This window comes from Gavialis gangeticus, unplaced genomic scaffold, assembly GCF_001723915.1.
Source record: "Gavialis gangeticus isolate Ggan-Ray unplaced genomic scaffold, GavGan_comp1, whole genome shotgun sequence".
NCBI lineage: Eukaryota > Metazoa > Chordata > Crocodylia > Gavialidae > Gavialis > Gavialis gangeticus.
In genome coordinates this window covers 151,275,054-151,287,809 of record NW_017729032.1, presented here as the reverse complement: position 1 = coordinate 151,287,809, position 12,756 = coordinate 151,275,054, and the positions used below count along the sequence as shown (strand labels likewise).

Genomic DNA, 12,756 nt, shown 5'->3' with positions numbered 1-12,756 from the left:
TGTGTGTGTGTGTGTGTGTGTGTGTGTGTGTGTGTGCACCAATAACTTCATGGGGCTGTGTAATATGTTGTCTGTTTAATAAACCTGTTATTTTGAAACCTGTTATTTTTGTCCGTTTCCTGACTGTTTCCTCCTTGCCACTACTTATCTGCTCCCCCAATCTCTAAGCTGTCAGCCTGTTTCCAGCCCCAACCTCCCAGGTTTCTGCCTCTCTCTCTCTTTCCTGGCTGTCTCCTCATTGCCACCACTTATCTGCCCTCCTCCCCACAATATCTCAGCTGTCTGCCTCAGTTTCCAGCCCCAATCTACCTTAAGTAACCCCAAGCCTCAGTTCCTCAGCCAGCTTCTGTCTAGTCCACCAGTTTTAATCTCAGTATACATACACACACACAACCCACCTACACATAGGTAAGTTCCTAACTTGGATGGTACGGTATGCATGTGTGCGCTTGGGGTACCCAGGATACTTGGGGTGTGTGCTTGGGGTACCTGGGCAAAACACACACACACACACACACACGTCATTGTGTGCATGATATACGAATTAGTGATCTGTGTATGTGTATTGAGTGTGCAGGAATGGACAATTGATTTTTGTCTAACTTTTGGGGTGTATAGTGTATGTGCTTGGATTAGTGAGAGGTATGCATGTGCCTAGGCTAGTTTGGATGTGTATGTGCCCGAGTTGGGGGAGAGAGTGTACGTATGTATACCTACTTGATTTGTATGTTTGTATATGTGCAACTGCATCACACCCTCCTAACAGCGTAATACTGAGATCCTGAGAGTTGACCTGACCCCACATTGTTACACTTGCCTCAAGGAGATCTATCTGACCCAGGAAGTCTATGAGCCAACCAGGGGCAAGGTGCTCCTAGACTGGTACCCCTTGGCCAGAACCAACTTACTGAGCAACCTGCAGATTGCAGGGAAACTGGATGACAGCAACCATTAGATTATCACTTTCTCCACCCACTGCAAGCCAGGGAAAATCAGCCAGTAGGGTAGAAATCGCAGACTTTAGGAAAGCTGATGTCCACAAACTCAACTTCTCCAAGTCCCTCCAGTTCCACACTCCTATTATGGTGCTTTTTGATTTATTTAGTTTAGCCCCTGTTGCTTGTCCATACACTGATACATGCTTTAGCACCCTTTCCATCAAAAGGATAACTACTCCATTTATATCATCCACATATAGTATGCATTTTACCTCCTCTCCTCCCGATGTCTTTACTCCACTTATGATCTTGTTTTTTCTTATTCTGTGTTCTAACAGTTCCATGCCATGCACAAATAGTAGTGGTGACAGGGGGCACCTTTGCCTCACCCCGTATGGATTTTAAAGGGCCCGCTTAGGTGTCCATTAATTTGGACTTGATTTGCCGCTTCTCTAGACAATAACTTTATGCAACACATAAATTTCTCTGGGAACTCCATTCTTCCTGGCACCTTCAATGTGTGATCACAATCCACACTGTCATATGCTTTTTTCTAAATCTAGGTTTGCTGTAACTGCATTTGTTTTCCTCTTTTGGATGTGGGACAGTATATCTGATCATTCTGATCACTTTGAACATCCTTCTACCTGGTACTGCACATACTTAATGTCTTCACAAGGTTTTTCCTCATCTTCAAAGCCAGTGTCTTAGCCATTAACTTATAGTTCGTATTAAGGAGTACAGATAGTCTTGAGTTTTTCCAGGAGTTTCTTCTCCCTTTTCTTGAAGAGTAAGATCACCATGCCTCTTGTAAAATCCTTCCCTGCTTCTCCTGTTTCCGCCATTACCTCAAACACTTCTTGCTATATCACTGCCTACTCATGCCCAAAACGTCTCATAAAATTCCATATAAAGTTCCTGCTCCTGGTGATTTCCTTCTTTTAAAAGGTTTTTAAAACACTCCTGCACTTCCTTTAAGCTTATCTTTCTTCCATCTTCTTTGCTTCCTCCTCCTCTTTCTCCTCAGTCTCTTCAAAGAAATTCCTCTTCCTGTTTCCTTCTTCTGGCATAGTTCTTTGTTAAATCTTCTCATTGCCTCCAGCACCTACTCCTGCTTTTCCACGTAGGCACCACCTTCTTCCTGCCCTGCTTCAAGCTTTCCTTTTGCTGCCTTCACTCTGGCCAAAATGCATTGTGTTTGTGCTAAGAATATCTCTCTCATCTTTCTTTTAAACCAGGTGTGAAGGAGTGAGAGCAAACAGAAGCCCTGAGGTGTCTTACATGCTGGGCAGGGGGAAGTCAGGAGAAGAAAAGCAGCTTGCAGCAACAGACAGAGAGTGAAAACAAACAACACGTACAGCATGGAGGGCTGGCAGGGCTGCAGCTGGAGACTGGAACGGAAGAGAAACACCCACCACACTTCCAGAGCAGCATCTTGCTCAGGATTGGAGGAGGGAGGCTGCCCAGAGGTATTTCCCACCCCAGAGAGGGTCAGAGCTGGGGCCAGTTACCTGCAGACCACAGGGAGAGAGGAGCAGACACTAAGCAGGAGGCAGGCAGAGGCCTGCACATACACAGCTGTTGATAATCTGAGCAGATCATCAGCTGAGAATCCAGGAAGAGAGAACACACATGGCTTTTGATAACCTCTGGTGTGGAGTGTCAGCTGAGGATCCAGAGGAGAGGACTGAGGAAAACTGCTGTTCCAAGTAGAGCCTTGCTGCACATGGAAGAGATCCCACTGGGACTGTGAATGTTCACAAGGGAGCCAGGCAGAACAGCGGCTGGACTAATTAATTTATCATTGCGATTCGGATTTTGAGAACCTGACCCCAGGTGAAAGGGGACATGGACTGAACCTGGAAAGGAGACAGAGCAGTCGGGGTTTTTCTTGGTTTTTCCTTTTCTTTGATATTTTGAGCACAGGCCAAGACCAGCCCTGGAAGGGGTGCAACTAATCAAAACCAAAGGTCACCCTGGTGGTAGACGGCCAAACAACAGAACAACAGGCAGTACTGCAACCTAGCTGCAGAAGAACTTTGAGTACCATCTGGAGAGGCTGGGCTGGGGTAAAGGGGAGGTTTGAAGCCCCACAGAAGAAAACAAGGATCGAGACCAGGCAGGATCACCACGGTCAGTGCCTCCTGGGAATACAATTTCATCGAAGCCATGGCAGGAAAGAAACACAAGACCAATTTCCTGACAAGCCAGGTGATCCAAAGCCGAGGTCCACCCTGTCGCCGCCTGTAGGAAAACAAACTCAGGGCAGTGGCAGCAAGCCCTACAACACCTACGGCTGTAGCACTAGGTGTCTTACTCATCTTGTTTCTTCCAGCTCTTTTTGTACCCGTCTTCCTTCAGCAGCCTCCTTTAGCAGCTTCTGTATCTTTCTTTGAAGCTCTCTCAGTTCTTTCGTTCCTTTCCCCGCATGTCTTCAGCATTCCTTCCTGAAGAATTCTCCCATTCCTCCTCTTCACTATCATCCACCATTCTCTGGTACTCCCAAAATATTTTTTCAGTTTGCCACCTCTGATAATGTCTCATGCACACTTGACATCTCCATGTTGCAACAGCCACACATTTCACTTCCACAGTCCCTTCCCTCTCATGGGGCTCTTACCAAGACTCATTTTCATCTTCAGCATCCAGTGATCACTAAAAGCTACATATATGGTTTTTTTCTTCCTTATCCCTATTTCTTTCGGTACAAGCACAAAGTTTATACTTGATTGTTTCTTTCTACTAGGGTCTGTTCTAGTGAAACATTCTCTCCCCTGCCCATGCATCTCTTAGCAATTCTTCTTTTATATTTGTTAACAGTCTAGAGGAGCTTCCCAAAAAGCTCCATTTTCTCCTTCCCATTCTGTCACCCACTTCAATTATATAATTCAAATCTCCCGCTATTATGCATGGTCTTTGTCTGACCACATAAACTGCTAGCCTTCTAAGCAGTACATTCCTGCCCTCCCTCTCCACTGAAAAATTCAGTGAAAAATTCTAATTCTGTTTCCCTAACTGATAACATCATTCATTGCAATCTACCACGGACAACTTCTACCTGCTTTGCTCTCAGCTCTGGGTTCTTAAATAATATGGTTACTCCTGCTGCTTTGTTATTATTTGTCCCTGACCATCACAACAGTCCCCATCTCCACCTTTTCAAAGTGTTTATAATCTCTCTTCACTGACATACCACATTCTTGTAGGCAGATTATGTCTGCCTTTACTTCGTTCAACCTGTTCCCATCCTTCCTTTGTTAAGATACTCTTGATGTTAAGTGAAACTATGGTCAATGCCATATATTCTTGCTTTAAAATGAGTGTGCTTGATCCTCTAAGGTTAATCTGTGCTTGGTTTGAGCTGAGTGTGTCTGTCCCTTTAAGGTTTGTCTGTGCTACTGCTCTAGTAGTCGACTCCTCTCCTTCCCTTGCTCACATTCCTGTAGCCTTTGCAAGCTTTTGGATGGCTTTCACATTTACAAAGGCTTAAAAGTTTTCACCTCCTAGCAGTTTCTTACCTTCCGGTCTCCACTCTGAGCTGGAGCCCAAAGGTGTAAGTAACTGCTCTTTGTCTCTTCCTCCAACTCACCTCCCTCATCATCAGGCTTCTTTTTGGTCTTCAGCCTCTGGTTTTCTTTCTTTTTCAGGCCTGACTCTATGGTTCTATATCTTGCTCCATCTCCACTTCTGTTATCTGCAGGATGATTTCTTTCTTCCCACCTCCACATCTGAGTTGTTTGCTGCTCCGTCTTCCCTTCTGTTCCATCTCCTAGCTCCTTCTGTACTGCCTAAATCACAGAAATTTTGCCCCCTATCCTTCCGTTTCACCCTCTTGTGGGGTTTCTTCCACCATGTCTACCTTAGAGTCCAACCCCTCATCTCCTCCGCTCTCCTCCTCTGGGTTTTGCTGTTCCTCAAGGGGAATAACTATACTTGCCAAAGGCTTTGGGGCACCTATAATGCAAGTGTTCCTCTCCCTTTCAAACAGTGCATTTTAGGGACTCCTGGCACTCTGCTGCTCTATGCCCCATTCCATCACATCTATAGCACACTGTGAGGGACAATTCATGGACAAGTACTCCACCTTTCTGTATTTGTTGCACCATTTTGGTTGTTCATAGTATATTAAAAGCCCTGATCTGGATCACTGACAGGAGGTGCAACACTCCATTGGGCTCCACTCATCTGCCTGTAACAATACTCATGCCTGGCAAGACCCCATCCAAATACTATATTTGTCCCTTACTTTCTCTACCAACATGACCCTTTGGACATATGTCTCCTGCTTCTAGTAAATAAGCATACATTCGAACTACAAATCACTCTCTCTCTCTACTTTTCCCGCTATGAACTTTATCCCTCTTAATTTCTCCCTCCCACATTTCTTTGCATATTTCTTCCAAAAGTTCACATATCCTTTTCCATCTCAGTAAGTTAATTCCCAAGTCTTTTGATTCGACAAAACAATCAAACTGGTGAGATGCTCCACCTGCACCTCCAAAATCTCAAACAGTACCTTTTCCAGGAAATCATATCTATTTATTATTGATCCCATCTGCCTCCCATCACTGGTTAAAGTTGCCCTTATTCGCAGCCTCCACTCCTAACTTCTCTCAGTGCCTCTTCTTTGCTTTCCTGGCATCAGACTTCTGCTATCCTGCTTCTCACCCAACATGCCATTTCCTGCTACTCCACTGTCTCCCACTCTTCTGTTCCTATCTTCCTTCTGGTGGTGTCACTTGTCATTGCTGCCTCCATCATTGCTCCCGTTGTCAACTCTCTTCTCCACCTTCATCCACTCTCCACCTGTCTCCAGATCTCTATTTCCGCTCAACTCTTTTTCCACCTCATGCTTACTTGCCACCACTGCCACAGTTTTGAGCTTTGGGTCTCCTTCCTTCACTCCTTACACCCTGACTCTCTGTTGATCCCTTTCTCTGCCTTTAAGGCATAAATCAGGTTTTCAATGCTTATGGAAGCCTACCACGAAGATAGGTTAGTTCAGCCCAGCTGAGTAGACATTTGGCAGTGCCCAATAATTGCAGTCTCCCTCACTGCTAACTCTTTTTCAAGTCATGGTTAGCCAGTGCCATTGCATACCTTCTGACTTCCTCTTCACTTCCACAGCTAAGCTGCACCTTTCTTCCCATTTCCAATTAGTCCTATTCCTTCCTCAGCCTTAAATACCTGGCAAACTTCACGAAATGGAGCTCCAAACATAAGCATACGATTAGTGTGGCTCCAACCCCTATGAGGTGAAGCTGAACCAGGCTGCCCTGTGCCTCATCTACACACAAGTTTTTGGAGTATCCTAGGACCCAGTTCCAGTTATGAGTGGGGGCTAATTAGCATGAATCCTTGGGGGGGGGGAAGGAAGCACATATCTGTAGTATACACACACAATGAGCAGTGCTAAGCTGTGGGGTCACTATGACTTGGAATGCTATTAACTCTGGTAGGGCCCCCCCCCAATGACTCTGATTGGTTGAAGGATGCCAGTAGTAGTATCCTTCCCCACAGAATGTCACGTGGCTCAAAACCGTGGCTTAATTGCTTAATAATGTTTCAGAGGATTAAGCCCACGGAAGCCATTATGTGACAATTAATTAAGTGCTTAGATTGCTTAATAAACTCTAAACTGAAATATCTTATGAAATTAATGCTATAACAAATTGTAACTAATACTGCCACTATACACTTTATTAAACAACATTGTAAAAAGGAGTTTATTCAATGCTAACCTTGAAACAGCTGTTAAACACTTGCATGCTGTATCCAGTAGCAGTAGCTGCATATATTCTCCATCTTTGTGGGGTGAACACTTACACTGACATGGCCCCTCTCTTGAGGGTCGGTGGCTTCATCAACCACAATGGAGAAAGATTCATATTCTGCTGATGCATACTTCGTGGACTGTACATGTGAAGCAATCACTGCAGAGAGACAGTCTTGGTGAAGCTTGCTGGCACACAGAGAACCTCCACATTTGGCATGTTTTGGTTCAGACAGCCCCTTAACTTAGGGTGATCAAGTTTCTCCAGCAGGATGTTTACCACCACAAAAGCCTCCGCAAGAGAAAATGCCACCTCTCACCTTGCCAAGCTGCTTTTCATGGTCCTTTTGAAGAGCAAAGACAGGGTTGCTTGTTTCTTGCCCTGGCCTTCAGCCTCCACAACAGCCTTTTGCTTCACGTGCGCCTCAGACTCTAAGTGTTGATCTATACTGTTTTTCCACAACACATCCAGAGTCATATTGCAGGTGCTACAGAACAGTCTGCATCTATCTGCATGCAAGGTCCCTGCAGGATACTGCCTTACATGGTCCAGAGCTAAAATGTATTTGGCTCTCTTGGAGGATTTCTTCTTTGTGGGCATGCTCAATCCTCCTCAAGCTGCAGCCTGCTATACAAACATGCCTGTGGCTGCTTTAAACATCAATGCCAAAACCCTCTTGCTCTCCTGACTGGCTCCTACAATGAGCCTGCGTCATAGGCTCTACCTCCAATTTGTTTCCTCTTCCTCCCTGCTTGGGTTTCAAAACTGCAGGGCTTCCCACCCTTTTCTCGGCTTGAAGGTAAGGGGTTGGGGGTGGGGGGTTGCCAGTGAGCCTGACCAATTTTCCACAGTGAGCCCGCAGCTGGCAGCCAGCACCCACCCCTGCCCCATACACAGTTCTGGGCGGCATGTGCCCCTTGCCACACCCTGGAAGTGTGCACAGTGGTAGGGAGCCAGCACCACCCCTCGAATGAGTCACCTACAGCTCTGTCCTGCTTCCCACCTGAGCCCTGCAGCTACATTATGGCCCCAGGCCCCAAATACTGCCCTGGCTGGGCAGCAGCCCCAACTCCAGGCTCAGCCCCAGCCTTGTCCAACTCCCTCCCTCCCTATGGGGGCCTCAATCCCCCATGACCCCCCCCAGCCAGACTTACCTGCAGGAGCTGTTCTGCAGGCTGCCCAGCAACCCTGTGCATGTGTAAGCGTACACATGCACATGGTGCCCCCTGCCTGATCGCCCTCCTCCTGCTCCCCTCAGCCCCTTAGCAGGCTGGAACTCTGCCAGCTTGCAGAAAGCTCTTTGCAAAAGTGGAAAATATGCGTGTTTCTCCGTTAAAATGAAACATTTGCATTTTTCTTGGTTAAAAGGGAAAATCTGCAGTTTTTAATGTTTTTCCATAGAAAACAGAAAATCTGGATCCCTGATGGATATTATATGCAAACTGCTACAGCCATGTTTAATTTTAAGGTTATTGTTTTCAGATCTGCTCCTCACTTCTATGCGCTCAAGGAGGCAGAAGGGTCTACCAGGGCAAAAAGCTGGGGGGAAGCAGAAAACAATTCAAGGCAAACTTCCACCAATTAGATTCTATACCTGGAAAAATATAACTAAGTTATGACATTTTCCATATATAGAATCTAATTATTGTGGGGGGTCATCTTATAATCAAGACCATCTTCTATTTGAGTTAATATGGTAGTTTATGGGCTAAACAAAACCACCCAATTAAAAAACAAAACAAAACAAATCCTATCCCATAAAAACCAAAGGCCACACTCAAATCCTTCATGTAGGTACCCAAGTCACAAGAGCAATATCTATCAACCACATTCTAGCAGTGAGAAAACCACGTCGATTTTGGCTTAAAAAAAATAATAAAATCTATAAATGCCTCCACTCAGTCTTCTGTGCCTACATTTGAAAGGTTTCAGTTGTTACTTCAGTATGGACTCATATATTTATTCTTCTCCATTGTTCAGATTTATTTTTAGACTAATAAGAGTCCATTTCCTTTTGAGCTGTCTACACAATTTCTTACAATTTAAGAAGGCTCAGTTGGTTAACTAGTCATTTTTCAAGTTAAGGGGGAAATAAAACACCTTCCTAGAACAAAGCCTTGGAGCAAGGAAGGCAATCTTACTCAAGGTTGGTCACTGGTGCATTACCAGAGCAGTACTACTGTCCTTTAACCTTAATTTTGCTGTAAAAGTGGCGTTTCTCTCACATACAGTCATTTTGGTTAGCTAATGCAATGGGAAATTTTCGTTTGCACTTTTACCACTTATCTATTGCCATCAGATTGTTAAGGTGCAGCTGAAGGACTAAGACGTTCTTTTGGGGTTTCTTTCTCCACCACTATATTCTCTCTGCATTTTGCCCACTACCAAGAAGGCAGCAAACTATCCTGTTGCGAGTAAGCGAACATAAACTGCACACAAGAAACTAAAAACAATCCTGTTCTGAGACCAAGACTGCCCTGAATATAATCTCAAAGACAGAACAGGGAAGAAATCTGCAACAAACCCACAGTTCTGGTTTAAGTCAAGGTCTTTCAGAAAACCTTTGCATATACAGCAAAAGTTTTGTTATCTGGCACCCATGGGAAATGTGGGGGTGCTGGATAACCAAATATGCCAGTTACCTGAGAGGCCCAAACAGGCATCTTTGCCTGTTCAGGCTGCTGCCTCTCCCGCCACGGTGTGCAGCCGCCCCTCCCACTGCATCAGTGTGCCAGGCGACAGGAAGGGGGGCCCCACACAGGCTTCTTTGCCCCAGGCCGTGGGGGCTCAGCAAAACTGGAACTACCACAGCAGGCACTTCCGGTTTCACTTTTACCTTACAAGCTGGCATGTCGGTTAATAGAGAATGCTGGTTTGTAAGATGCCAGATAACACAGCTTCTGCTGTACAGTTGTACAAAGAACTGTATACTCAATAATGGAATGGTATACATGCTATACTCAACTGGCAGAATACAGATGCTTCATGCATCAAAACATTGATTCATGTTTAATATTTTCCACGGCACAAAAAACACTAGGACCTTTATGCTGTATATACCTGTCACTTTCGTCCCAAGTTAATCAATATGTTGGTAATTTGTAGTGGTTGATTCCTGTTGAAAGTACAACAGTCTTTGGGAAAATGTTCTCAGCCACCCACAAACACGTTATGCCTTTGCAATTATCTTAAAGGAAAGCTTAAGTGCTAGTATATATATTTTAACAAAAGACCCCCCCCCCTCCAAACACACAAAAAAAGCATTTTCTAGAAATTCTGCATGAATCATCAACTGCAGGCTGTTAATCCAATGCACCTTCTGAGGGAGTACAAAAACAGTGGGAGTGAAAATAACTAACCTCCTCCTCCTTCTCCCAATAGTAACTCTCAAACCTTCATACTGTTACTGATCACTAAAGAGACTTCTACACATATGGAATGGCAAACAGCCCTAATTTACACTGGAATAATATTTCGTGTTTTTAACTACTGTTAATGCAATAAGATTTTTTTTTTTTTTTTTAACAGTGTTTTACTTTTATTCTTCATTTCATTTCTAGCTCCCACTTTTTTCTGCTGTATGTTCTCCTGTATGTAGACTGGACAAACTTGCTTCAGAACTCCATTCCCATGCCAGCTGGGGCTTTTCCTCCACTTCCACATGCTTTTGCACTACCAGATTTCCTTCTCTATTACGTACTTCTCCATGACAAGTAGCTCCCACCATTTTCCCACCTCACCTGAAGCAGTGGCTCTCATGAGGACACAGCTTTTTCTGTCGTTATTTTTACAAGTCTGCTAAGAAAGTACTCGGGGCCCTTTATCCTGCCAGGGCTCCTCCACACATCACAGGGTGGCATGCAGACCATAGCAACAACTGTGGATGTAAGCTACTGAAACCACTGCACAGGGCCACAGTTCATTCTTCATTTGAAGAAATTTGTTACAGTAACTACACTGTTACTTGGCACTGCACTTCTATAAGTACAAGCCTGGTACTGTATTTAGATCAAGTGTATTCTAAAAAACTCCTTTCTTCAGAGGTAATTACTAATACTTCTAAGCTACAAAGTGTTGTTGGTTGTAGCCGTGCTGGTCTAAGGACACAGGCAGGCAAAGTTCCTTGGGTAGATGTGATATTGTTTATTAGACCAACTAAATAGTTAGGGGAAAGTTCTTTGCAAGCTTTTCGGCACAAACACCCTTTTGTGCCCAAAAGCTTGCAAAGAACTTTTCCCACCTATTTATCTGGTCTAATAAGAGATATCACATCTACCCAAGGAACTTCGCTTGTCTAAGCTACAAAGGCTCACAGTAAACGTGATTTTTTTTTTGTTTGAAATTACTTGTTTACACCATCTTATATCAAAATACGAGGTCATAATTCAAACCTTTTAGTGCCTGTCTACATAATGAAACTTATTTTAGTGTAAGAGTGCCATGAAGTTTGATTTAACCTTAGTTATAGCAGTAAAAAATACATGCGTTTAAGGTAAATTAAACAGGATGCTCTTCAATAGAGACTGTTCACAGATCTTTGCAGACTTCCATTAGCAAAAGATCAGCATAGGACATTTCTTATTTGTCTGATTTACTATTCCACAACCAAACCCAAAGAATAGTTCCCTTGCATTTGCAAGGCAATAAACTACAGTACAGGAGTTAACGATGAGAATGAGAAGTGCAGACAAAAACCAAAACCAACAATATTGTTCACTTGCAAAAACATAAAACAAACACCCGTATCGGTGAAAACAGATGTACTGGTAAGTTTAAATGTTTAAGGGGTGCCCCCACACCTTCCTTCCTCCCACCTGCCAATGTAGAAGTCAGCCAGTAATGAAGTCAACTTAGAAATCAGCAGCACATACATACAGAAACTGGAGGGCTATACTTCTGAACAAAAACTGCTGTTCTTTTTCCTTTTATTCTAACAGTGCCATGTCTGTCCCTAACATGCCTGCAAGAGGATAATATTTTAATGGAAAGGTGCATTTGTAAAGCCACAAGATGGCCAGACAACCTGGGACTAGATTTACCAAAACATGCTCAAGTTGTTTATTAAAACAAACTAAGTTTTAGGTCTGATCTCTGCCCTGCTAACCACTCTGTAAAGCCTGGCAAAGCAGAATGCTCTTGCCAGTCCTTGCCATGGCTGCCCCTGGCACAAAGACACATGCCAGTGCCCGACACTAGCCAGAAGTTGTTGGATGCTCAGAAACTTGCATCCCATCCATTAGATGCATGTAGGCTTGGGACCATCCAAACTCCCCCAAACTTGTTAGACATTAAGCAGTTCCCATGCCTCTGGCACAAAACACAACAAAACCACATCCCACTGCCTGATCCTGGCCAAGAAGTGGTGCTGGATGCTTAGAAACTTACATCTTATTCAACCCATATAGCCTTGAGACCATCCAACCGCCCTTAAAACTTGCATTAGACACCTAAGGCGCCTATACATGTGCTCCAGGGAGGAGCACTTTAACTAGAAAGGCTTTGAGAGCTGCTCTAAGTAAAGCCAGTGCAGCATTGCGTGTATTCAACACCCTGCACTTCAAAATGGTGGCAGGGCATTTGAACCTTTAAAGCACCCTGGCCATCATTTTGAAGTGCAGGGACTGCTGAATACACATGAGGTGTAATTAGCACCCTCCACTGAACTGGGGTCCATCACACGCAGCAGTGCCCCTAGCAGCTCCCAGGGGCCAGTATCTTCACAGAGCCCAGAGACCTGCCAAAGGGCTCCCAGCCATGCCAGGGAGGATAAGGAGGCACAAACCCACCTGCTTCCACCACACCTGCAGGATTTGGGCCTGGGGTGTTGCTACAGGGAGCAACTAGCGCGGAGGGGAAGCTCCGGCCCGTGGGCGCCACTCACCCTCCTCCAGGGCCTGGTTGTACTTGTCCAGCGCGGCCGCTAGCTCCTGCCGCTCGCGCAGCTCGTCGCCCTCGTCGCGCAGGCGGCGGGTGCGGCTCTCCCGCGCCAGGCAGCGCTCCAGCAGGTTGCCCAGCACCACGTTGACGCGGGGGGGGGCGGCGGC

General features: G+C 45.0%; 1 protein-coding gene across 1 annotated transcript in view; it reads right to left on the bottom strand.

Annotated features, from left to right (window-relative positions):
• Positions 1-12,756, bottom strand: part of LONRF2 (LON peptidase N-terminal domain and ring finger 2) — a gene marked incomplete at its 5' end in the record, with an annotated part of 87,494 nt that extends 74,738 nt beyond the window's left edge. The window contains one exon of the mRNA XM_019523848.1: positions 12,594-12,756. Coding sequence (XP_019379393.1) covers positions 12,594-12,756 — 163 coding nt within the window. The remainder of the gene's footprint in view (positions 1-12,593) is intronic.